This window comes from Chelon labrosus (genome assembly GCF_963514085.1).
Source record: "Chelon labrosus genome assembly, chromosome: 2".
NCBI lineage: Eukaryota > Metazoa > Chordata > Actinopteri > Mugiliformes > Mugilidae > Chelon > Chelon labrosus.
In genome coordinates, this window is record NC_140338.1 from 20,748,372 (window position 1) to 20,772,195 (window position 23,824).

The 23,824-nt window shown below is 44.6% G+C and overlaps 1 protein-coding gene across 1 annotated transcript; it reads right to left on the reverse strand.

Moving 5' to 3' along the window:
• Nucleotides 1–308: 308 nt before the first annotated feature.
• On the reverse strand, nucleotides 309–22,171 carry fam184b (family with sequence similarity 184 member B; the record flags this gene model as incomplete). Its single annotated transcript, XM_084567870.1, has 18 exons — nucleotides 309–381; nucleotides 2,134–2,531; nucleotides 2,927–3,034; nucleotides 5,817–5,931; nucleotides 6,037–6,393; nucleotides 7,761–7,876; nucleotides 8,113–8,243; nucleotides 8,475–8,607; nucleotides 8,789–8,908; nucleotides 10,361–10,511; nucleotides 11,104–11,402; nucleotides 11,499–11,606; nucleotides 13,327–13,872; nucleotides 13,991–14,142; nucleotides 14,491–14,626; nucleotides 15,247–15,921; nucleotides 16,629–16,817; nucleotides 22,022–22,171. 18 exons carry the CDS (start codon nucleotides 22,169–22,171, stop codon nucleotides 309–311), a joined length of 3,957 nt encoding a protein of 1,318 aa, XP_084423996.1.
• Nucleotides 22,172–23,824: the final 1,653 nt, after the last annotated feature.

A 23,824-nucleotide genomic window follows, 5' to 3' on the forward strand; every position in this document is an offset into this window, starting at 1 on the left:
ACTGCCTTCTTTAAAAAAAACAGATATGGAGACATTCCAGACAATGCAAACAAGATCCGGCAGGCCTATGTTCTGAGAAGAGGTCAGGCATGTGTTTGAGAAGCACTTTTTGGTTGAGCTTTGAGGCAATGTCTGAGATGGCCTTGCTGGTGATGAGCCTGTATGTCTGTCGTCGTCGTTATGTTTGTCTATGTATGTGTTTGTGTGTGTCTGTGTGTGTGAGAAGCTAACTGATGTGTATAAGAAGCGATGAACTGTATATGAGATGTACTTGCAGCTGCTGTGTGTGTGTTAATGTGTATTTGTGCTCAGAAGGAGAAGTATTTGGTGAACCACTCCTGCTTCAGCCCTTCTGTCCCCCTCTGCTCCAGGTACGGGCCCCTGCCAAACACAACAAACAAGAAAACACACAATGACTTGTTTATTCATAACGCATGTCATTTAAAGAACACATAAATTCTAATTTCATTTTCAAATGTTTTTATATCACATATACGCCGCCTCGGCACCAGAATCTGCCCCAGCAATGAGAAATACATAGTTTTAAAGGTTTGGCTATTTTAGAGGGTGTCACTTCCTGGAAAATTGGAAAATTTCTATTAGTCATCCTGCACTTGGGGGCATCTATTACTTTTACATCCAAAACCTTTTCTCAACTCTTCATATCCCTGCTACTCCAGCAGCATTGCTAGCTTCAGCTCCCGACTCTAACATGTATGGATGCTAGGGATGTCCTGACCAGTACCAGGAGATCGGTATCAGGGCAGATCCAGACCTTTTTAAAATAATCAGACAGGTATCGGGCTTATTTAGCTCTGCCATAAACCAAAACCATGTCCCTGCAGCATGAAAACAACTTCTTCTGTTTTAGTGCTGGTTGGTTAGCAGCAAAGCTGTCAAAAACTGAAGACGAGGAACCAGAATCACATCAGTCAACATGTCTGCTGTGTGGAAGTAGTTTACTCTGGAAAATTTAGTCGATCTGAAAGAAATTTGTAAACTGTGTGGATGTTTGGTGGTAGTAGGAGATCAATATTCAATACTACCAACACGATTCAACATGAAAAAACAACAACTATATGCCGAGTCCACTCAGGCAAAGGCCATACTGTGCTGTGTTAAAAATAAGAGAAAAGTTTCCTGGAACCAGTGTCAAGGAGAAAATTATTACGGAGAGAGAGTTACAGAGTTTATGGCGTTGGATGACTATAACATGTCTGGAGTAGAGAACACAGGTTTTCTGGAGCCATGGTACAAGCTACCCTCTCCTAGCTACATTAACTTTGACAGCCCTGTTTACTGGACTTCATAAAGTCGTAGAGTGCACACGTGGCCCAGGAGAATACAAGTAAGATAAGCCTGAAAAAGCCTTAACTGATCTACAAGGGATGAAATTTTGTTTATTTTGTATCGGATCGAGGCTCGTTTCGGCCGATACTGAATATCAAAAAAAAGTTATCGGATCGCGGGGTAAATAAACTTGATAGGGACATCCCTAATGGAGGGTGCTGACAAATTAGAAAAAATCCACCCCTTCTCTAGCTCTGTTTTATTCATTCATTCATCTTCTGTAAACACTTGTCCTCTAGGGTCGCGGCTGGAGCATATCCCAACTGTCATTGGGCGTACACCCTGGACAGGTCTCCAGTCTATCGCAGGGCTAACACAGAGAGACAGACAACTATTCACACTCACACTCACACCTACGGCCAATTTAGAATCACCAATTAACCTAACGAGCATGTCTTTGGACGGTGGGACGAAGCTGGAGTACCCGGAGAGACCCACGCAGACACAGGGAGAACATGCTCCACACAGAAAGGCCCAGTCAGCTTGGATTCGAACAGCTCTGAATTATTCTGTACTTATGCAGAAGCAAATAACTGTTACATCTGAACTTCAATGCAAGTAAAAAACTGAGGACAAGCACATCGATTACACGCAGACAAAATTAAAGAAAGCTGAAAACTACTGATGCATTTATTTCTTCTTAAAGACTGACAATATCACCTGATTGGTAGTATGCTAAGACTGGTGTAATCAACTGGGTGTTAATTCAAGGAAAAGCCTGGAACCACATTCCCGTCCTTTTAAGGCTGTGGCATCTCAGCCAAGATATTCAAATGTTCATACCTGATTGAGTGGGCCTGCAGGTGTGCATGTGGCTCCTGGCAGGAGGGGGACACGTATCGGATGCCCGTCTGAGGTGATGGGCAGACGGGGAGAGGAGCAGTCGGCGCGGGGGTGGGAGGGATGCAGGAGGTCCGGGATCTGGTGGAGCGGGGGATCGAGGGGGAGGAATGTTGGCCGAGGGAGAGGGAGGTGTGCTTGTGCGGAAGAGAGGAGGTGGAGTAGTGCGGGGAGGTCTGAGGGTGGGAGGTGGACTGGTGAGGGAGGGTTGAGGAGGAGTGCTGATGGACGGAGGAGGAGGAGGAAGACGAGGAGGAAGAGTTGGGCAAGAAGATGCTCCTGTCGTAGGTACTGGCGCTGGGGATGCTGGTGACGCGAGGAGGCGACTCCACACGCTTCCTCTGTCACAAGAAATAATTCACATCCACAGATTAGAATCGTTCAAGTGCCCTCGAAGCAATTCAACAAAACAGTTTATATCTTATTACATTTTTTTTTTTTGTTGCAGGAACCACTGTTTTTTATTGTCTGCACACTTCAGCCGTGAGAAAAACCTTCACCCCCGGCTGTTTCTTCACTGGCCAAATGTAAATAGAAGCAGTGTGATGGAGTCATTACACCGAGAGGGCCCGTCGCTATGACAGACCGCTGAGCTGTCGAGTGGGCGAGCTCGTGCATTTTGCTGCCTCGCGTCACAGTAACAGGAGCTGGCTTCGGCCCAGCGAGCCCTTCTGGCTGGATGGAGGCTCGTTTTGATGAGTGCATGACGCGCAACGAGTCGAACGGGCAAACTCACCCTCATGGTTGGCGTGACGCTCCCGGGGCGGGACTTGCTGTCACGGGGCCTGAGGGCACTGTTGTCCCCAGCAACAGGAGGGTGGAGCTGCAGCTGATGCCTCTCTTCCTGGAGGGAAGGAGGACAGGGAAGGACTTTCAGTGGCCTTATTCACAATTGGCGCTCTTGTTGTTGTGTTTGCGTTGTGTCTGGAGGGTGTACGTGTTTGCCAAGTCTGCGTCATGCCGCACAGATGGTAGACACAGCACTTTAAAAAATAAATAAATAAATAAATAAAAAGTGATTTGCTCGTACACATACGACCACTGATGATTAATGAGGACACCGTTCCAGTTGCATTTAGGCTGCATGGTTAAAGTAATAACATTTTGTAAAGAAGATGCCCTTTTATACACAGCTTTTCTGAACTGTTAAACTGTAATATAAACAGTGTACTATGTTTTTATTTATGTAAAAGAAAGATAATCTGGCTTTACTGGATAATGAAACGTTGAGATGCAGACAGGAAATATGAAGGAGAGAGTAGTCCAACCAGGGACGATGCATTTAGATGGTATTTGAACTAACCACTAGGATACTGCAGGACAATAAGGAAGTTTAAATTGCTCTCGTTCCATGGCTGCAAAGCAAACTAAATGCACTAATGAGAACCGTGTGTCATGGTTAAGAGCAGCACTGTGACTCAGTTGACCTTGAGAAGTCAACAATGACCAATCAAACTCAAATAGGACTGAAAGAACCTTTTGAAGTAAATCTTTGTTTCTTAAATATCCTAAGAGTGTTGCCAGAGACGCAGCTGTCTGGACATTCAAAGCATGAATAGAGAGAAACATGGTGTATTTAATGCACTTTGTGAATCTTATGCAGCCTATTAAGAGCAATAATAGATGAGTTATTGATACGTTACCATGTCATGTACCATTTTTTTTTAATATTATGATATTATCAATCAGTCCAGTAACGCCCACCCAAACCAACCATAACCAGGTAACCAAATTACTTCTGATTTCAATCCTCAGTTTAAAAACAAGGTTTTTTCAGAATATTCTTGGAAGCTACTGGGAACCTAACTCGTAAATGGTTACAGATCGACCCGCCTACGGTCACTGATTGGCTAGAAATCATAAAAGAGATTAATGAGATGGAAAGACAGAGAAAAGATTTGTATTGTGCAAGATGGACAAAATGGACAATGTTTCTGTTGAATAAGGAAGATTGCAGGTGATTTATGAGATTTTTCTTACTTAAAATACATTTGAAAGGGTAGTGAAATGTCATTTGTTTCTCCATTACATTTCCATGTGATACAAATTGTACAAACTAAATAGTACTATGCAAAACGCCTATTCTTTGTTGAGGTGGAAAATGACGAGTGCCTGGTCAGGATGCATTACTTGTACTGTGCTGTTGTTGTTCTGTCATAAACATTCAAGTATCAAAAAAAAAAAGTAAACTACTGGGAACCACAGATTTTAGGTAATATTATTTAAACTGGAAAATACTGTATAATATATTTTTATTGGGACTATTTTCAGTCTCGTATTTATGCGTATTTGTAGCAGCAGTGCAGTGTGGGAGATTGACTCAGTTTACACCGATCAGCCGTGACATTCAAACCACTGACAGGTGAATGTCATGGTATTGACTTTTGAACCTTTTCTGCTCCTTCAGGATATTGAACGTTGGACCTTCTCTGTTATCAGGTTTAGCTAGGTGATCTGGGCCGTGCGTGTCCACATTCCTTTGGAAGTGTGAACTACCAAAGCTCGCTCGTTCTTCTGGGGCGGTGGTAGGGACCCATCAGGTCCATCAGTTGTTAAAATATTCTACTGCGCCCCAGGTGATGTCAGGGTTTATTTGCATACAGAGCACAAAACTGAGATCGGATCTGGAGACAGATTTCCTAAAGCTGGTCGCATGCAATCGGATAGCCCAGATCAGATCTTAATGCAAGGTCTGAACAGGCCTTCATTTGGTTCTCATTGTATTTATAGTCCAGCCTCTCCATTTGTCATTTTGTCTGTGTCCTTCCCTGGAAGTTTTCCTTGCCTGTTCCTCTCGTTCTCTGTGTTTTAACTTCTTTTTGTTTTGTGGATTATTTGGATTATTATTACCCTAGTTTGCTCTCTTGTGCTTTTTGTTACCGTTATCCTAAGTGTCATTGAACTGAACTTTATTATTTCATCCAGCTTTGCTTCCTTGCGTGTGTGTCCCTTTCCCTGCCATATCTACGACAGCGAGGTGAATCAATTTGATCATCTTGTTACAATATGATGTAAACTTTGGTCCCGGCATTCATGTGGATGTTACTTAGACATCTACCGCACAACTAAACGTTGTTGCTAACCAGATACTCTCACACCATAGCAATGGTACATACCCAGCACGACGATGCAGCTAGTCACACCATAAAACTGCTCAAGGTGTTGACCCAGCCTACACCCCAGACGCCAAACGGATTAAGTATCTGCAGAATGCAAGCTTGCTCCACAGAGACCCCTCGCCTCAACCCATAGGACCCAAAAGCACCAACTACCAACCCTCAGAAGGTCTGTGTCCATCCCCCAATGAGTCAGTACTGTTTTGGAGGCACAAAGGAGACCTATGTGATCAGGTGAGGCAGGTGGTTTTAATGTTGTGGCTGATTGGTGTAAACTTCAATGCCCTAGTTTATCATAATGAAGGAATATTATCACCCAGGGCAACAGTAGAGCTCTATGCCACAGATAACAATAATCCATATTAGAGCACAAACAAACCTGTTCTGGTCATGACCGGCTTTTCTAGACGTTAAGAATAATGATCTTTAAATGAGCACCTCGTTGTCTAAGCAGAGTTATCACAGCAGCAGTTTGACATGTTTATGTGGTGAGTGTGTGTGTTCTCTCACCACTAATCGTTTAATGAGCTGGTCTCTCTCCGTCAGTCTCTCCTGGAGTCTCCCCAGCTGCAGGTCATCACATCGAGGCTCCCTCCTCCGGCATCGCTCCTCCCGCTCACGCAGCCTGCAGTTAAATCATATACAGAAACACACAACCTTTCTCACATACCTGCTCTGTTCCCCCCCCCCACAAACTCTTTCTGTATTCCCACGTGTGTCCTCTACTCACTCGTTCTCCAAGGCCACGATTCGAGCCTGCAGGTGATTCTGAGCGCTGCTGTACTCCGACACCAAGCTCTGCATCTCCCTCTTGTGCTCCCTCCTGATCTCCTCCACCTCCTCTCTCCTCTTCTCCTCCTCCCGCTCCTTCTTCTTCTCTTCGTCCACCTCCTCTTCTTTCACGTCCTCCTCTTTCTTCTCCTCCCAGTGTTTCTGTGACTCCTCCAGCTTCTCCATCTCCACCCTCAGTTTCTCCACTTCCTCCTTCAGACGTTGTGCTTCTTCTTCCAGCTGGGCGTCTCTCTTCTTCGTCGTGTCTACGCTTTCCTCTTCTTTTACTTCAGTTTCAGAATTCTTGTGCGTCGGCCTGGGAAGGAGTAATATATGAAATAACAGTCATGGCATCTATAATATGATAAGATGCAGTGGACGTTTGGGATCCATCAAAACATTACTTATTAGTGAACTAGACACTTTCTGTGTTGCATCTATTGTAGAGGCCCTAGTTTCTATATAAACCGTAAATAATAATGCTAAAAACATTACAAATATTCACAAAATCAGTGTATACCTGTTGTTACACATTGTGTCACATTCTGTTGTAAATGTAAATTTTAACCTAAATATCTACAACCTCTTTTTTCTAGCGGACCAATTGTCCTCTTCTAAAATAAATGTATGTGCCATTATATGCACCACAAAATTATATAAATATTATGTTGGTCACATTTTTATAAATTATAATTTTCCTTCAAAATGATATAACTACCTCAGCAGGTAATCTTTCTACACTCACCCCCCTTTATTCTTCATAACTGCCTCATGATCCGAGGCATCGATTCAACCAGGTGCTGGAAACATTCCTTCGAGAGTTTGGTCCACAACGACGTGATAGCGTGTGCACTTCAAAGGTCACGAATACCACCAGAGTGTAACATTCATGTGAACCTTAGCAGCAACACTTCTTTTCTTATGCTGTTCTCAAGTATATTGTTGTTTTTTTTGTCTGCTCAGTATCAGGCTATCTACTTCTTTAATCTGTGATAAGCTAACTGGTAATCTGATCATTTAAATGTTCAGCGTGTAAGATTTTGTGGGGTCTATCGACTGAAATGGAATATAATTTGCATTGTCATGTGTTCATTTGTGTGTAATCACCTGAAATAAGAGTTTTTGTGTTGTGTTGCGAGCCCTTCATATCTACAGAGGTAGTGGGTCTTCCATGGAGCCCGCCGTGTTGTCACATTTCTACAGAAGCCCAGAATGGACAAAGCATCTTTTTGAATTCATTCACTCATTTTTTTTTTTTTAGGCTCATCATGGCGCTTGGAAGGGAAAATGAAGGAGGGATATTTAGTTGGTTGCATTCTACAACCTCACCACTAGATGTCACTGAACCGTATAACACTGGAGCTTTAAGTTACTGCTTCCAGTTTTCCAATTTACTATATTTTTGCATATGGTTATTAGTTATTCTTTTGACCTCATAGTTATTCAACACATTTTTAATTAACAGGACATTAAATAGAAAGTTGATGATCACCTGAGATACCTTTCAAAGCAAAAACATTGACCATTTACAAGGATGTATGGACCAGATAGTACCGTACATATCTATTCAGAAAATGTTCCCCGAGACAAAATGAGGGGAGATGAATCATTAACGGTAATGACTGATGGCTGCAGACCTGAACGGTGTCATTAATGATGAAATGTCAGGTTAACTATCCTTACCGTTCCTTTAATTGCTTCTTCAGCGTAGCATTTTCTCTCTGCAGCTCCATCATGGCACAGCGACTCTCGTCCAGCTGTCGCTCAAACACCTGATACTGGTTCTGCTGCTTCAGGTCCTTCACAAACGCACAACAGGAGCACACAATGTCTCCGTCAAGGTCAGAGTTCAGCCTTGTAAATGGTAATAGCTGTTGTACACAGTAACACGCTCTGTGTTGGCTTAATAGGCGAGTTGGAGGCCATAATAAACGGGTAAAGAGACTGAGACCGTATGTGTGAACGCGTACATCTGTTTGTACACAAAGTGGGATTAATATTCGACAGTGTGGTTGGCGCAGTGCGTGGTGGTCACCTGTTGCAGCGCCATCATCTGTGTGTGAGCCTGTAGTTGGGCCTGTAGGTCCTCTATCTGCTGCATGTGTCTCTGGGTCATCTGTCTGCTCCACTCCGTGTGCTGCTGGGTCAACTCTGCACGCTGCTTATCTGATATCACACACACACAAAAACCACATACAGAAAACAAAAATCAATTCGGCCCCCTGTTACAGGTACCCTTCTGCTGTTGCCATGGTGAACTGTATCCATGGCAATAGCAACTTGAATTTATAATCTCAATGTGTATATCGCTGCGTGCGCTCATTTTGTTCATGCAGCTGTGTTGCACACACCGCTACTGCCTGCTAGCACTCGTGTGCGTGTTTATGTGTGTGTTACCTAGCTCCAGGTGGTGCATCGTCTGAAGTCTGTTTCTCTCAGACAGCAGATCTTCTTTAGCCTGTCTCTCTAACGTCTGCAGCGCGATGGTGTGACTCTGCCTCTCCTCAGCTAAAGACTGGGTCTGGGGCTCCTCCAAGACATCAACACACATAGTGCTTAAATGTGTAAATGCATGCACTCATAGAATAACATCATGGTGCCTCTTCTCTGCAGCGCTTTCATCAAGGCTACTAAATTATTCATCACAGGGAAAATCTATAAAATGTGAGTTTAAAAAACGTGTGTGTGCGTGTGTGTGTGTGTGTGTATACCTGCAGCAGTTCCCTCAGTTTCTTGTTTATCTCCTTGGTGTCTTGAACCTCCTTTCTTAACCTCTCAATTTCGGGGTTGCCGTGGCAATCATCTCCCTGGCCCGCCTTCTTTTTGTCCGCCTGCATTGGTGAGGAATCGTGAGGGAAGGGGTTTTAAGACTCCGCGTGCTGTCAGCGTAATCCGCAGATGATGAATTTGCAGCAAGAACTAAATGGAGATGCTGCTTTTGTTTTAGAATCTGCAGACTCAGACGGCTTTTCTTAAAATAAATAAATAAAACGCAGACTTCAGTGTGCTTTCAGCACAGGCTTATGGAACTAATTAAAAGTGTACTCCAGTGATTTAGAATTGCACTACCATGAAGTGATTCTTCTTTTTTAAAGAAATATCCTGACTTTTAGTTTCTTATAAGGATACAGAAATGCTGGCTGCTCCAGTCAGACACAGACTACACTCCTTTTGCCTTCTTGAATCTTTCAAGCACCCCATCCCAGTGCACTCTCCATTATACAATAAACTCAAAGTCAAAGCTGAGACATCTGCAGGGTCACTTTTGCTTGACTTGACAAAGCTCCTCCAGAGATTAGACATAACAAAACTACTTAACATCCTGATGTGTAACATCAGTCTCTGACAATCAGTTCTGCCGTGTTTGATTTAGCCTCATGTCCCAAATGAAATATGACTTGGCTAGCAGCTGAGGTTAGAGAGTCCTCTCTGATCCTCAACATGTCATTTGGAGGACGGATTATAATCAACAATTTGAACGATCAGTTGTTACCAAGGCCCTCTTTCCATTTCTGCCGATCATTTATAATAGCGGTCGTGTTTTTTTTTCTGAATGAATGATTCAAAACTTGCTGACTGTTGAGCAAGCGGCCTTTACTGTGCCTCAGGACGCATTGTGTGGTCACACCACCAAAGGAATGTGGACTAATGTGGACAGTTACGACCCAGACCACCTACAAATATGTCCTCAATCCGTTCACACCTGGCCACTTGTGATGGGATTCCCCAGGACGGATGTTACAGCAAGGTCAGTAGCCTGCAAATTCAATTCTTATCAGAATATAAGTCTGGCAACATGCTATTGGGATTTCATTTATTATGGGATGTGTTTTGATTGGCCCGTCGGATCTTTACAGGGGCATAATCAGTTCTCAATGGAGCAACTCTAGGCCAACAAAAAAAATTGTGGGTGGCGAATGCTGGGCGGACTTCCAGGCTAGTTGTTGCTGTCACAAAAAAACAAAACTAGATATTTGCTACTTTCAGATTCCTCAATGTAGATACATGTTTATTTTCTCCATCATATACAATGGAAATACGTGTGTCTTTCAGTTTGGGGCTGTTAGCTAAAACAATATACTTACTGGCATCATTTATCATTTATTTACAAATTTTGATGTTCAGGGATAAAACAACAACCACTGCAATAGTATGAAGTTACCATAACTGTGCAATAATCTGAAGTGAAAACGATTACATTTCTACAGATGAAGTCAGGATAAATGTAAGCACTGAGACCAAGCATCTCACATGTTTTTTGTTTTTTTTACGACTGGACTCACCTGTGACTGCAGCTCGGTCAGTTGACCCTGCAGCTCGGATATCTCCGCCTGCAGCTCCTGCTCTCGACTCTGCCACCTCTGTTCGCTCTCAGCAACGGCTGCGTTCATCTCTATCCTGAACTCGGCTCTGAGACGATCCTCACACTCTGCCCTGGAGGCACGCATCAGAAACAAGCAGTGGGAGCGGGAGTTAACCTACATTTAAAATCCTTCTCATTTCTTCTTGCTACACTCTACTGTCTGATCGCTGTATGGTGTTATGCTCTTTTTTTTGTGCCTTCACCACACTGACGAGGACTATTTTTAAGTTTCGGATCAGATTATTCTTTATTCCATGAATGTCAGAATCTATTTTTTGTTTAGAGATTAAGAATTCCCTGGTTGCATTTGTGGAGCAGAAACATGAATATAGTTAGCTACGACGTATTGTACGTGTGTTTATGAATGAAAAATACTATTGTTGGATGAATATGTTAACTCTAACCCGAACCCATTTAAAACAAGACATTGGCTACTTAACAGAAAAACACAATCTTGTGTGTACACTGTTTCTCAGTGTAAATAAGCTGGTAAAAACTTTGCTCTGGTAAAAACACACACTGAGATGCTAGAGATTTGATTTGTTTACTCCCAAGCTTCTTCCCCCGGTGATCATTTAAGGGCAGTGAGAGATTACAAGCAGAGTCGAGATCTTGTAACGTAAGCCTAAGCAGACCTGGCAGGTTTGTGTTTTATGCCGCTACCTGATCCGGTCCTCGGTGTGCCGCTGGCCCTGCTCTAGAAGACTCCTCTCCGTGTTCAGTCGGCTCTGTTCCAGGACCTTCTCCTCCAGCCGATGCTTGTCAGCTCTGAGGGAGGTTATCTCTCTCTGCTGTCTGTCGCGCTGCCTGTCTGCCTCCTCTTGAATCCGAGCCAGTCGACTCCGGGCCTGATGAAGCTCTTCCTCCAGGCGAGAGCACTGTGGTCCACACGAGGACGCAGCTTCGGGGCCTGCCTTTTCTTTCTTGTCTTTCTGTTGCATCACTGACTCCAGCCTGCAGATCTGAGGCCACAGATAAGAAGAGTTACAGCTGATATTATAAGTCCTTTTTTTATCTGACAAAAACAAACGTTCAGGTAGTGTAATCTGACTCCTGACCTCATCTGTGGCATCTTTCAGTTTAGTCTTCAGCTCTTCTCTTTCTGTTTCCAGCACGCAGCGTAGCTCCTCACCAATCCTCCTTTCCTCTTCCAAACGCGCACACACCTTCGGAAAACATTAACCCTCATCAAAACCATTATTACATTAGCAATTTATCTTTACAGCACTCGACACCACCATACTGTCATCTTCTTACTCTGAGCCTAATTAATAATTAGTCGTAATGAAGTGCACATTATAAGAAGGCTCAAAGGGCAGGCAATTATGTGATAAAATCCCTTTATATTTCTACACTTACGCTGCGAGCAAAAAAAAAAAAAAAAACCTGATTAATCATTACTTTTGATCTCTTTTAACCCGATCTGAAGGCGAAGACCACCCGAGGGGTCACCAGAGTATTAAGTAGATCAGAGTGAATGCAAGAAGTGATTTTCTTCCCACTGATTTTGTGTAATGTTTGCTTTAACTTCTTACAAATGACGCCAACATCATCTCTTCTTGTCTCCAAAAACACTCAAATGAAATGAGGGAAAATCTTTGCCATAAGTCTGAAAGGGCCAGTGTGAAGGACTTAGTGTCATTTAGCAGTCAGACTGCAATCAGATCAATACCCCTCATCTCAACTTCCTCTTCCAGGCATTCAGGAAAAGCTATGGTCAGTGATAAAAATGTGGAAAATCTCTGCCTAGATGGTTAGATTTGTCCATTCGGGGCTACTGTAGAACACACAGCAGCATGGCGACCTCCTCGTGAGAGGGCCCACTACCTATGTAGAAATGAGAGTCTCATTCGCAATGTTGTAGCTGAGTCAAGCTTTGCCAATTGATCCCTCTAATTCCTACACGATCATCCTTTAAACAATTGTAGCTGCTAGCAAGTGATAAATAATGCTTTGTTTAAAGCATTCACAAGCTCAAAATGTTTTGAATCACAGTGTTAGATTAAGGACATTTCCTTTACTGAACGCTTCACGGTACTACACATGGTTTCTTTAATTAGGTTTGTAGATTAGACAAACCTGATTTTGGACTGAAAAGCCTGATGCCTGTGAATAATTCACTGATGTTTAACGGCTTTTACATTGCGTTCATCACACAGACTCAGAAACGAAGTAGGGGTGTTACTGTCGCAGCTGTGTGAGAGGACGATTTGTTACATTTTGTCCCCGAGTCCTGAATAATTACATCCAAAGTCCTGTCTAAAATAGTAATTAAGTCTGCATTATCCTGCATGCACAGCTAATGAGGAGGTTGTTTTTTAAGTTCTGACACGAGCGTGCATTATGTAGGTGTCCTCCTTTACAACAGAGCTTTCTTCAGATCTCTTTGGGTTTCAGTGTAACATCACCAGTGCTAATACCTGTGTACGGTACACAGTCTGGACTAACAAATGTGGACTAGCTAAACATCCCAGATCACTAAACAACCGTATAAAAAGATATTACAATGAACAGGTTATTGAATGAACGTTAATGCTAATCTGTTTCTAGTCTGGTGTTACTAGAGTCAGTTCTTACCAGAACATGATTCAACACGTAACACGTCATCTGGATTATGAGATTATGGGATGTGTTTCAACCGATACAGAAGACTATGTCACTGTTACTCTTCTGTTACTCTTATACTCTTCTTGAATTTCCCTCGGGATTAATAAAGTACCTATCTATCTATCTATCTATCTATCTATCTATCTATCTATAAAGCTCGTCCAAACTCTCTGACTGGTCTGACAGATTGTCAGTTTCTCCAGATTTTGTGGGCTGGGGACACTTCTGGTCTGTGCCTTAATATTTCTAGCAGTGGGTTCTAGTTAAATGTGCCGTTACCTCTTGGTTGGTCTTCTTCTCTGAGTTCAGAGCTTCTTGGACGCTGTTCAGTTCGGCCGCATGTCTCCTCATCACCTCCTCTATCGCCTTCCGCACCTGCTCCTTCAGCCGCTTCCTGTCCTCCTCGGCCTTCTCCCCCAGTCTCTTCTTCTCCTCCTCCAGCTTCAGCTGCACATTGGCTCTCTCCGCCTCGACCTGTTCAATGTTCTTGTCCAGCTGGGAGCGAACGCGAACCCTCTCGACTTCCAGTTCTTTGCGCAGCCTGTCCACCTCTTCCTCCTTTTCTCTCCTCAGACGCTCCTTGACCTCTTCCGCCTCTTTGTGCAGCACCTCCTTCTCCTCGTCTCTTTCTCTGCGCATTCTGTTCCTGTCCTTCTCGAACTTATCCTTTTCCTGCTCCCTCTCCCTCTGCAGATTTTCTCTTTCTTTCTCTATCTCCTTCTGCAGTTTGTCCCTTTCATCATCTGCATGCTTTTGGATGCGACGCAGCTCCTCTGTCTGGGCTCTCACCATCTCTGAACGCAAGCTAGACAGGGCCTCAGCATGCTGTAAACACACACAACACATTAATTCAGCTGGTGGCGACCGCATCCACGGCATGTCTGCATGTGTGATGCACTTGCATTTTCCTGGGCACTGCGTTTAATCGTCCCGTGTGTGTTACCTGGCGTATCTGCCGGGCGTGGTCACTGTTCCGGCCGCTGCTCTGCAGCTCCAGCTCTCTGTTCCTGCTCTGCAGACGACTCACCTGGCTCCTCAGCTCCTCGATTTCAGCACACACACAAACCTCACAGCCTCCGCGATTCAGCAGCTCCGCTAACACACACACACACACACACAGAAAACAAACAATGTAAGAACCAAAGCACACACATTCAAACATGAACACGCTCATTGGCTGATTATGTATAACAAGAGCTGATACTGATACTAAAAGAGGATGGGCTGAAAACAAAAGTCATTCCTATGCAGTAAATAAATTCAGAGCTTATTTGCTGACTGTGTATGACACTTTGATGAAAGTGTTTGCCTTCGTGGAGGATGAATAAAGTGCGTTTGTTGCATTCTCTGTATAACAGCGTGAGGTGAATGACTAATGAGTGCACTTTTTTTTTTTTTGTGAGCCCACTCCCTCAGACAGGTAAGAAGACAAGAGAAGACCACCTGCTCTGCTCTGCAGCTCGTCTTCCTGCAGCAGCAACCTCTCCTTGGCGACGGCGAGCTCCTCCTCCGCTCGCTTGGCCACGCCCTCAGCCTCCGACACGCGCCTCCGATCCAGCTCCAGCTCCTCCTCCAGGTCCTACAGGGCGGCGTAAACCCCCAGGAGGGCGTTTGAGCAAGAGAGCAAGCACGGACGGCGAAGAGTGCAAGGACATAGGAAAAGGAACAAAGATGGATGAGGAAGAAGAAAAGGCCGTCAGCCAATGTGACGCGGATAAGGAGGAAGGAGAGTCAAACTAACAGGGAGTGAGGTAGAAAAAAAAAAAAAGGTGAGGGATGAAATGTGGTGAGTCAGGGAGCTATCTTGCCCAGCTGTGAGCCTTTAATGGTCTGCTGTGAGCGCTTATGTCAGCTCTGTGCCAGCTCTCGTAGTTCTTCTTAATGCTCATGCGTGAGGTGGTAATGGTGGTGGTGCAGCGAATCTATCCTGCTCAAACTACTCATTAGCAGAGAGTTGGCAGTGGGAATAGCACTCACGGAGGGCAGCCTGTGGTTAGACAAGCAAGATCCCCCTTCTCTCTCTCTCTTTCTCTCTCTCTCTCTCTCTGCTTCTACCTCCCTCCTTTCCCATCAATGCAATCATTAGCTGGGTGCATCGGAGACAGGAAGCTGCAACATTTCAATCTCCTTTCACCTCCTTTTTCCACAACATTCTACTCTGAGGACGAGTGAGACGATTAAATGCCGGCGTGTGCGTACCTGTATTCGCTCTTGCAGCTTGACCGTGCTTCTCTTGCTCTCAGCCAGCCTCTCCAGGTGACCTTCCACCTCTGCTTCAGCCCTCTTCACTCTTTCTCGCAGAGCGCTGTGCATTCCTTTCTTCTCCTCCTCTTCCCTCTCTTCCCACCTCTGTCGCTCCTCCCTCCACTCTGCCTCTATCTTCCTCCTCATTTCCTCTTTCTCCTCATTGAGATCATTCACCTTTCGCTCCCACTGCTCCCGCTCGTCTTTCACAGCCCGCTTCTTCTCCTCCTCTGCTCGGCCCCTCTCCTCCTTCAGCACCTTCAGCTCCTCTAAGAGGGCTTTTACTCTTTCCAGGTCCTCGCGCTGCTCTGTTTGTCTCTCCTCCTCTTCTTTCTTCTTCTCCTCGTCTTCTCTTTGCCGCTCCTCCTCTTTCTCCTTCGTCGCCTCATCCGCGGCTTTCTGTAGCTCCTCGCATTTGGCATCCAGCTCCTGGAGCTGCTCCCCAGCCTTCTCCAGCTCCTTGCTCAATCTCAGGCTCTCCTCCTGGGCAGTGCTGATCTGGGCCTTGGCTTCCTGGAGCTCTCCCTCTGCAACCTGGAGCTTCTCCTCAAACTCTTTTCGCAGCTCCGCTTCCGTTTCGCGCTCCCTTTCTTCTACCTGGATGCGGAAGATCTCAAAGTCCGCCTGCACCTGGAGACACAGGGGATGAGTTAGGGGATATGTTGTGACATTCAAATTGTATTCAGCACCGCTGAAATCAGGCAGGTGAAAAAGTATTCACCGCCTGCAAAAAAGACTTTAATACTCATTAATACACTGTATCTGCCGTAAATGATAAATTCTTCTAAGATGACAGATTTTAAATGATTGTTTTCAACTTTCCATCAATGTTTTTCCATATCTGTTTAGCCTCCACTTACTATATCAGTGCTACCATTAATATTATCAGACTTGGAGTAGACTAGTTTCATGCAATCTGCAGAAACAAAAATTAATAGCAGATGACTGGCAAACCTGACAGTTCAAGAGGGACAATCATTTCAAGATAAAAGTTTAAGATCCATGTGCATTTTTCATGCCTTAAGTTGTAGAAATGCATTTTTCCTCCAAAGATCTCATAAGAAAGTCATGTAGGTATTTATGATTCATGTTGATGTTTTATTGTGGTGCAGAGCATATCAATTATTAAGTCTTACGCTGGGTAACATAACAGGCTATCTGAAATAGACCGCTGCAGGTCATACTAGGGGCGGGTTTGATTTGCTGCCTCTGTTGGAAGTCTACACGTTAAATTGCAGCCATACAACGCGCCCTTGACCGAGGTCGGCTCATCTTGTGATCGGGAGGCTGAGAGTGCACGCTCGGAGACACAAGCAAGGACTCACTCGTGCACACACCTGGGCTCCAACTCTCTGCTGCTCGTCCAGAGACTCCTGCAGTTCGAGGAGGCGTGTTCTCAGCGCTGACCCCTCCCCTTCGTGGCACGTCTCCATCAGGATGCGATGCAGCTCATCGTGGTGCGCGTGGCTCAAGGCCTGAAGGGCCGCCTCCTGCTCCTCGTTCCTCATGTTCAGAGAATAAATCACCTGGGGAGCGTCAAGAGCGACAGACAGGGAAATTTTTAGTTACTGTGTCCTCTTGTTGAGGAGCTGATTGTGTTTTACCAGCTAAACAAGAGCAAATCAGCGCTGACTGGTGTTTTGATGTTTATTGATTATTTTGGTCTCGGTCTTGTCTTGGCTTGACCTGTCATGGCGTAAATCTGCGCACCTGCTATGAGTTTTGAAACTATCTATGTTCTTTTTTTTTTTGAGTTTCAGGGTTTTGCATCCCAAAGGTCGAGTGATTCAGGAAAAGTACTTTGGCATTTCCTGCCTGTTTGAAACTAGCTGCAGAACAATATAAAGCAGAAGCAGCTCGTCTTTGTTGACTTCAAGATGATATTAAAAGATCTGACAGATCTTCCCCTTTTTTTGTTCAGAAAGACTGAAACAGTCTCTTTATTTAAACTGTAAGAACATACTAAGACTAAAACAGTTTATTTCTCATGGGCTATATTATTTTTATTCTGTTGTATTTCCAACCTGGTTACAGTTTACACCCTGGTGGACTCAGACGGTTCTCTTCATGTTTCCTCTCTTTATCCCTTCAACAGAGGCACATCACAACAGCAGCCAATAATAATACCACTCCACAAACAACGGAGCCAATATTTTTAGCTGGCATCTTGACAGTAACAAATATTTAACCGACTCTGATGTGGAAACACAATAGTAGTAGTCGCAGCGCAACACTGACGAACTGTGTGTCCAGCTCTACGCAGAGATGCTTGCCAACCCGTGCGGCATCTAACCATCTCCCTATATAGAGCATGACTAACATGAAATATGGCCTATTTCACCCCACTGTTCACTTTGCCCTCTACCCCATGTCAGCAGTGTCATCATCTGCTCCTCGTGACCCTGACGTCTCACTTACCTACTCGTAGAGGTGTGTGTATATTTGTGTGAGTGTGTGTGTGCATGCATGGGTGTATGTAGGAGACACATGGGGTCATATTTTATCCAGACGCCTCTCTGTCTGCAGCTGGTACCGCACTGCCGGACATTCCCTATGTGTGTGTGTGTGTGTGTATGTGTGTGTCACCACCCCTCTACTGCACTTCCCCTGAGCTAAACATGGTCATTCACTAGTAATATAATATATATTTTTTATAATCCAATCCCAATCCTGATATCAAGGTGAGATTGACGTCTCTCTAAATTAGTCAAAATCTGTGAAACACAGGTACAGTACATCATCCTGGCTAGTCAATCACGTCATGGTGCACGAACTTTGGCTCACAAACTATGACTCATGACTCAGAGGAATGAAGGGGACTCTGAAACGAGGGCAGGCTCTGAGGGGAGTGTGTGTGAGCTGTTCTTGGCTGTCCTCTTTGGTTGATTTGAACGCGAGAGCGAGGAGGGAACTAAAGCAGGAGAGACAAAATGAGGACAATTTCTTGTAAAAACCTGTTAATGGTGTAAACCAGTGGTTCCTCTCCAAGGGCTGGGACACTCGTAGTGGTCGAAATGTAGACTATGTGGCAATAACTATGCAGACACCTGAAGATTACACACGCACAGGAAACAGACTGCACTCTTTTGGGAAGATCCGTCACGAGATTTTGATAACTGGCAGAAGGAAGTTGCTCCCATTCAGCTACAAAAGCATTAGTCCATTAATGCTCCACGATAAAGCCGAACACTTGCGGTGCAATTCACTGCAAAGTTGCTGTACGGTGTAGATGTCAGGGATCTGTGCAGGCCAGTAAAGTCCTTCTTCACCAAACTTGGAAGATCCATGCACAGTGATATTGTCATTTTGGAACACCCTTAACAAGACCGTCGTCTTAAAGTTAGGAAAACATTTTTACTTCCAGTATAACTGTAGCTTTAAGATTCCCCTTAAATTGAACTAAGGCACAAACCATAGCCCCAAGACAAAAAAAAGAAAGAAACACACGCATACAACGCTTGCACACATACTCTAGGCCATTATATCTGAGTGATTACTTCGCAGGCTACAAAATGGAAATCAGAGATATCTAACACAGATTTTCTCTTGTAATGTTGGACAGTTTTTTATCTTTTTGTTTTTTTATTTAAATGAGACATTCCAAGAAGAGAAAATTATTTATACAAGTCCTATTTTTATTTATTTTTTTAGATACACCATAACCTTCACAGACATCCGTCTGGTGGTTTTAAACTGTTCGGTATAAAACCTGAGACGAGTCGTCCCAGCTATTATTACTTTATCATCAAGAGTCACAAGCCAAATTGGAAGGAACCACTGATCTAAATTTCTAGTCTTAACTGTCACATCTTCAGCTAATTTTATAGGATAATAAAAAAATTCAAAGCGTAAATAACAGATCTTTAGTTCAAATTATAAGCAATTTAACAGACTCTTTCAGTCCGTTATACACTATGTGTTGTTACTTGATAATGTATAGTTTGCTGTACCTTCATGGACAAAAGTGACACTGACTAGTTGGAAAGTGAACACAAACACACTGATGTTGAGAAAGCTTAAGATGAAATTATAATATTTAACAGCCCAGTCTCTAAGTTTACACCACGTACTGTCGAGAAAAGGAACCAGATGTTGTTGTAAACGCCTCAGCAATTTATTTATTTATTTGAATAAGCAGTTTATTAGGCTTGTGACACTTTAATTTTGAAATTTCAGAGAGGCTCAAGCTTTGATTCATCTTTTTGGGTGTAAATCTGAAGACCCTTGGCGTGGCAGCTTGATCAGAGACCGCCGAGAGCCTCTTGCTGCCGTAAATCCCGACTTAAGATCCCCGTATTGATCCCGCACCAGTCGATAGTGTTATCCATGTAGCCTCGCGAGCGTGTGCCCGTGCTTATTGACAATAACTTCATAGTCAGCAAAGCATGAAATTAATATTCTGTCTTCGGTGCAAAGGAGGCAGTTGAGACGGGAGTGAGCCATAGACTGACCGGAGGGTGCACGGAGGAGAGGTTAGGCAAAGAGACCAGCAGGCATGCTTTCTGATCTATGCCCTCACACACACACTCATGTCTCTTGCTTTATGAGGACTTTCCATTGCCATCATGCATTTAACAGACCTCTTACTCTAACCCTAAAAATCTCAACTGAGTGCCTAGCCCTAGCTCTAACTGAGTCTTAATAGGGTCTAACTCTCAAAAAGTTGTTGGGACCAAAAAATGGTCCCGAAACTCTTGTATTTCACAAAAAAGTATTTCATGGCAATTGAGATTGGAAGAACAATAACAACACCACACACACAGTTATAAAACAGGGAACTGGGTGTGCTGGATCACAAAGACTTTGAATAAATCCAAAGCCAGAATTAGAACTAAAGTCAGAAGAGTAGGTGTATATGTGCGCCGCACTATGAGTCCACACTTTCATATGCTAGAGCTGATCTCTGTGAGTCACGCTAAGAGTCCACTCTTCTCTCTGTATTCGTGTGGGTGTGTGCATGTCTATTCACCCACAAGCTTACATGAACATTCACAACAGCTGGCCCGACATGGTCAGCTCTCACTTTCTTCCCATTGGCTTGCTCCGCCATGTAAACACACTCCGACGTGCTGCTGGTTTATCTTTAGCAGCACCCATTCAGCCGGGGCAGACCACTCTCCCCCTGACAGAGAGGGAGGGGGTAGGGAGGTGTGTTAGTCAAGCATACAGTAAGCAAGGAAGTGGACGAGTGAGGGAGAAGCAGACGTGAGGAGGTGCGTTATGTGTGGCTGCATGTGTGTGTGCCTCCGTGTCCATGCACGCAGAGTAGGGGTTATTAAATATATGAGGGTGGCACAGATGACCCACTTCCTCTCAATCCACACACTCAAATAAACCATGTGTCACATGCCCAGCATCCCAAAGCTCAGCGGGAATGCTTGCACCAAATATCGGATTTGATGATTCGTATGTTTCAGCGGCGCTCTGGGTTTCAGATTTTTCTACTGTGGTCATCAAAGAGCTAAAGCGGGCCGGCGTGGCGTGCATAAAGTTTCAAGTGAGAGAAGCAAGTCCAGGCTTCTGGGGAAGATTATTAGAATGGAAGGAGCTGGGGAGAGCATCCGAGGTAGAAGGACAAGGCTGGCAAATTCCCCTAACAAGCACAGACACAAGTGCTGACCCCTCATCTGTGTTCATCTTTGTTTGTGCGCTCCCGTGTGCATGAGATGAAGCCCTTTGGAAACCACACACAAATAAAAAATGCAGCATGTAGTGCAACAGCACACATGTAGCCCTGGACACACACACACACACACCTACAAGCTACGCAGAGGTGCACCCTTAAGGGGAGAAGGGAAGTGCACGGTCATCAGTAATTGTCATGGCTCAACAAGCGATGGGTCATGCCCTGCTTCTGTAAGCATTATTGTGAAACGCAGGGAGGGAGAATCCCCACATAGGAAAGCTCACTGTATGAAAAGCCACGGAGATACAGATGGAGCTGCTGCAGCTGTCAAGCATCCCTGCCTGCACACTGATAAGTGAGCGTGCACATGGATGAAAATTAATAGCCTCACATGATCCTCCTAATCCAGAAAAATCCATAATCGTGGTGAAAACGGTTACCTCTCAATTACTGCGTCTATTATATTGACAAATATGAACAATTAGCTGGCTGCTTTAAACAGCTTCAGATCACTGATACCTTGGCATGGATTTTTTATTTTTTTCCTCTCCTGGTCAGACAAAGAAGCACCATTCTGGGCTCTGGTCCAAGGAGATGTGCAGTTATTTTTATTTTTTACATTCACAAACTGGTGCATGGTGCAGGTAATCTCCAAATTAAACGATTATCAGCCTTAATTGTTGCGTTGTTGCTTGACTATCAGACTGCTGGAAGTCTGCAGCCTACACCTAAAGCTCTCAGTGGTCTCATGTCAGATTACTGTCAGTCACGAAGACGAATGAACCTGATCCAAGTTTTCCAATCATTATCCCCAGAGATAACGAGATACCTCTTTAAACACCCATGTCAGGTCTAATTCCTATTTTTTTATTACTGTTCTTGTTGTGCTTCTATTTTAAATCCCAACAGATTAATTTCACATTCCCATAAAGATTTGCATTTTTCTGCTGACATGAACACCGCGTCCCGATAAATCCCGTTTGTCACCGGATGTTTCAGAGCCACGGCAGAGACAGAGGCAGCCATCCGCTCATCCCGTCCGCCTGCCATCAGAGTGACATCCGGCGGCGCGCCTCCTCTCTCGGTGACACCGGCAGGTCTTACCTTGGTGAGCTGAGCGATCTTCTTGCACATCTTGTTGTGCATCTGGTAGTCGTACAGCTCCTGCTCGATGTTGGGGAACTCTGCCGCAGTCCCGTTAACGGCGGAGCCCGGCCCGGAGGGCTGTGCAGCCTTACCGGCGCCTGAAGCCATAATGAAACCCCCCAAGGGAACTTCCCAGACCGGAGGATAGTCAGAAATGATCCCGCCGCCTCTCAGATGAAAATTCCCACCAAAACCGTGTCAACTTTTCTATTCGTGCATCTCATTCCTCTCTCGGTGCACCCTCTCCCGTGAACAGCATCTCGAGCAATTCGCTGCAAAACATTTGGTAGTGGATCGGCGGGGCTCTCCTCGTGCGTTCCGGTTGCTGCCCCCCTCTCCCGCTGTCCGCCCGGTGCTCGCGGAGGTCACACGCTGGAAGTCCATCGGGGACGCGCTCGCGCCAACCGACCACGTCCTGCTGTCAACAGATTTTTTTTTTTTCCTCTTCTTATTCTAACAGGGAGCGCTCGGGGATGGAGGCATATAGTCCAACCACCTGTCTCGCGGCAGGGGCGGAGAGGAGAGGGGCGTGCGTATCCTATGGATCATTACCGGAGACAGCTCGAGAGGCGCACTGCTGCAGTGCTGCCCCGCCCCTACCGGCGCTGCTGTATCAATGCCGATCACCGTGCAGAGGGGAAGGAGGGAGGGGGGGTCTCTGGGGTCTGGTCGTGTGATTTTACTCCATCAGTCAGATAAACACAACACCGAGGGGAGCTGCAGTGTCTCTGGGCTCAAAGCTTCACAGCAACGCAGCTTTAGACGTTTTGTTTTAAATGCAATTTTTACTGGGAAAATACACGGAATGCATTTCCACTGCCAAACAAACCTGTCCCATGTGAAATGTATTACCCCACCTTATTAAAGGTGTAGCACGATTTTTAAGTGTTGGTCCATAATGTGGAATCGGTTGTGACACACAGGTATAATGAGACGAATAGTTTTAAGTGAAAAAGTCTCTTCTGATAAGATAAGATAAGATAACATGACATGTACCTTTATTAAGGGAATATTTAAAACACAGCAGCAAAGGGAGTTATCAACAAACGAAATGGTCAAATACATCAAAAGCCATGTGCAAAAGAAGACACAACTGGATCAACAGAATATGTGGAACAATAGAAACTGTAAATTTGTATGTGTTCATATGTGTTTAATATGCCAAATACAAATATACACAGTAGGTAAATGTCCCCGGAAATTCTGGTTGCCATGTCGGCTAGATCTCTATATTGCATCTCATTGACATGCATCTCTTGAACCACTGCCTCCTCATAAATGCTAATGTGTTTTAAGCTCAAGTCTACCATTAGTGATGCAGGACATCGAAACGTCTACGTGCTGAGATAACCCGAGAGAAGATTGAAGGCTGGTTTACAGTCTGCCGGAAAGTTATGCTGTCCAACTTTGGAAATGTGTTTGTGTCTGATCCATAGTTGTGTCACTTTTAAAGAGAAAGAGTGTAATCCTTGGTTTGCTTATATTTCCACAGGGATAGCAAATCATGACATGATGCTGCTTTGGGAAACTTGGTGGAATAGTCAGACATCTGACACTGGAAATGTTTGAGGTGGAGAGGGTGTTCAAAGCAGTTTGGACAAAGCTGATTTGATCTTTATAGCCTCATTCCTGCATAATGGTCCTGTTCACCCACCAATTGTTTGGGGCTATTTCAGTGTACTCACTCACCTACAAATTCTGTTCAAGCACAATGAGATACAGCAGACATGGCAGTTAAACTACAAGACGATAATAATAATA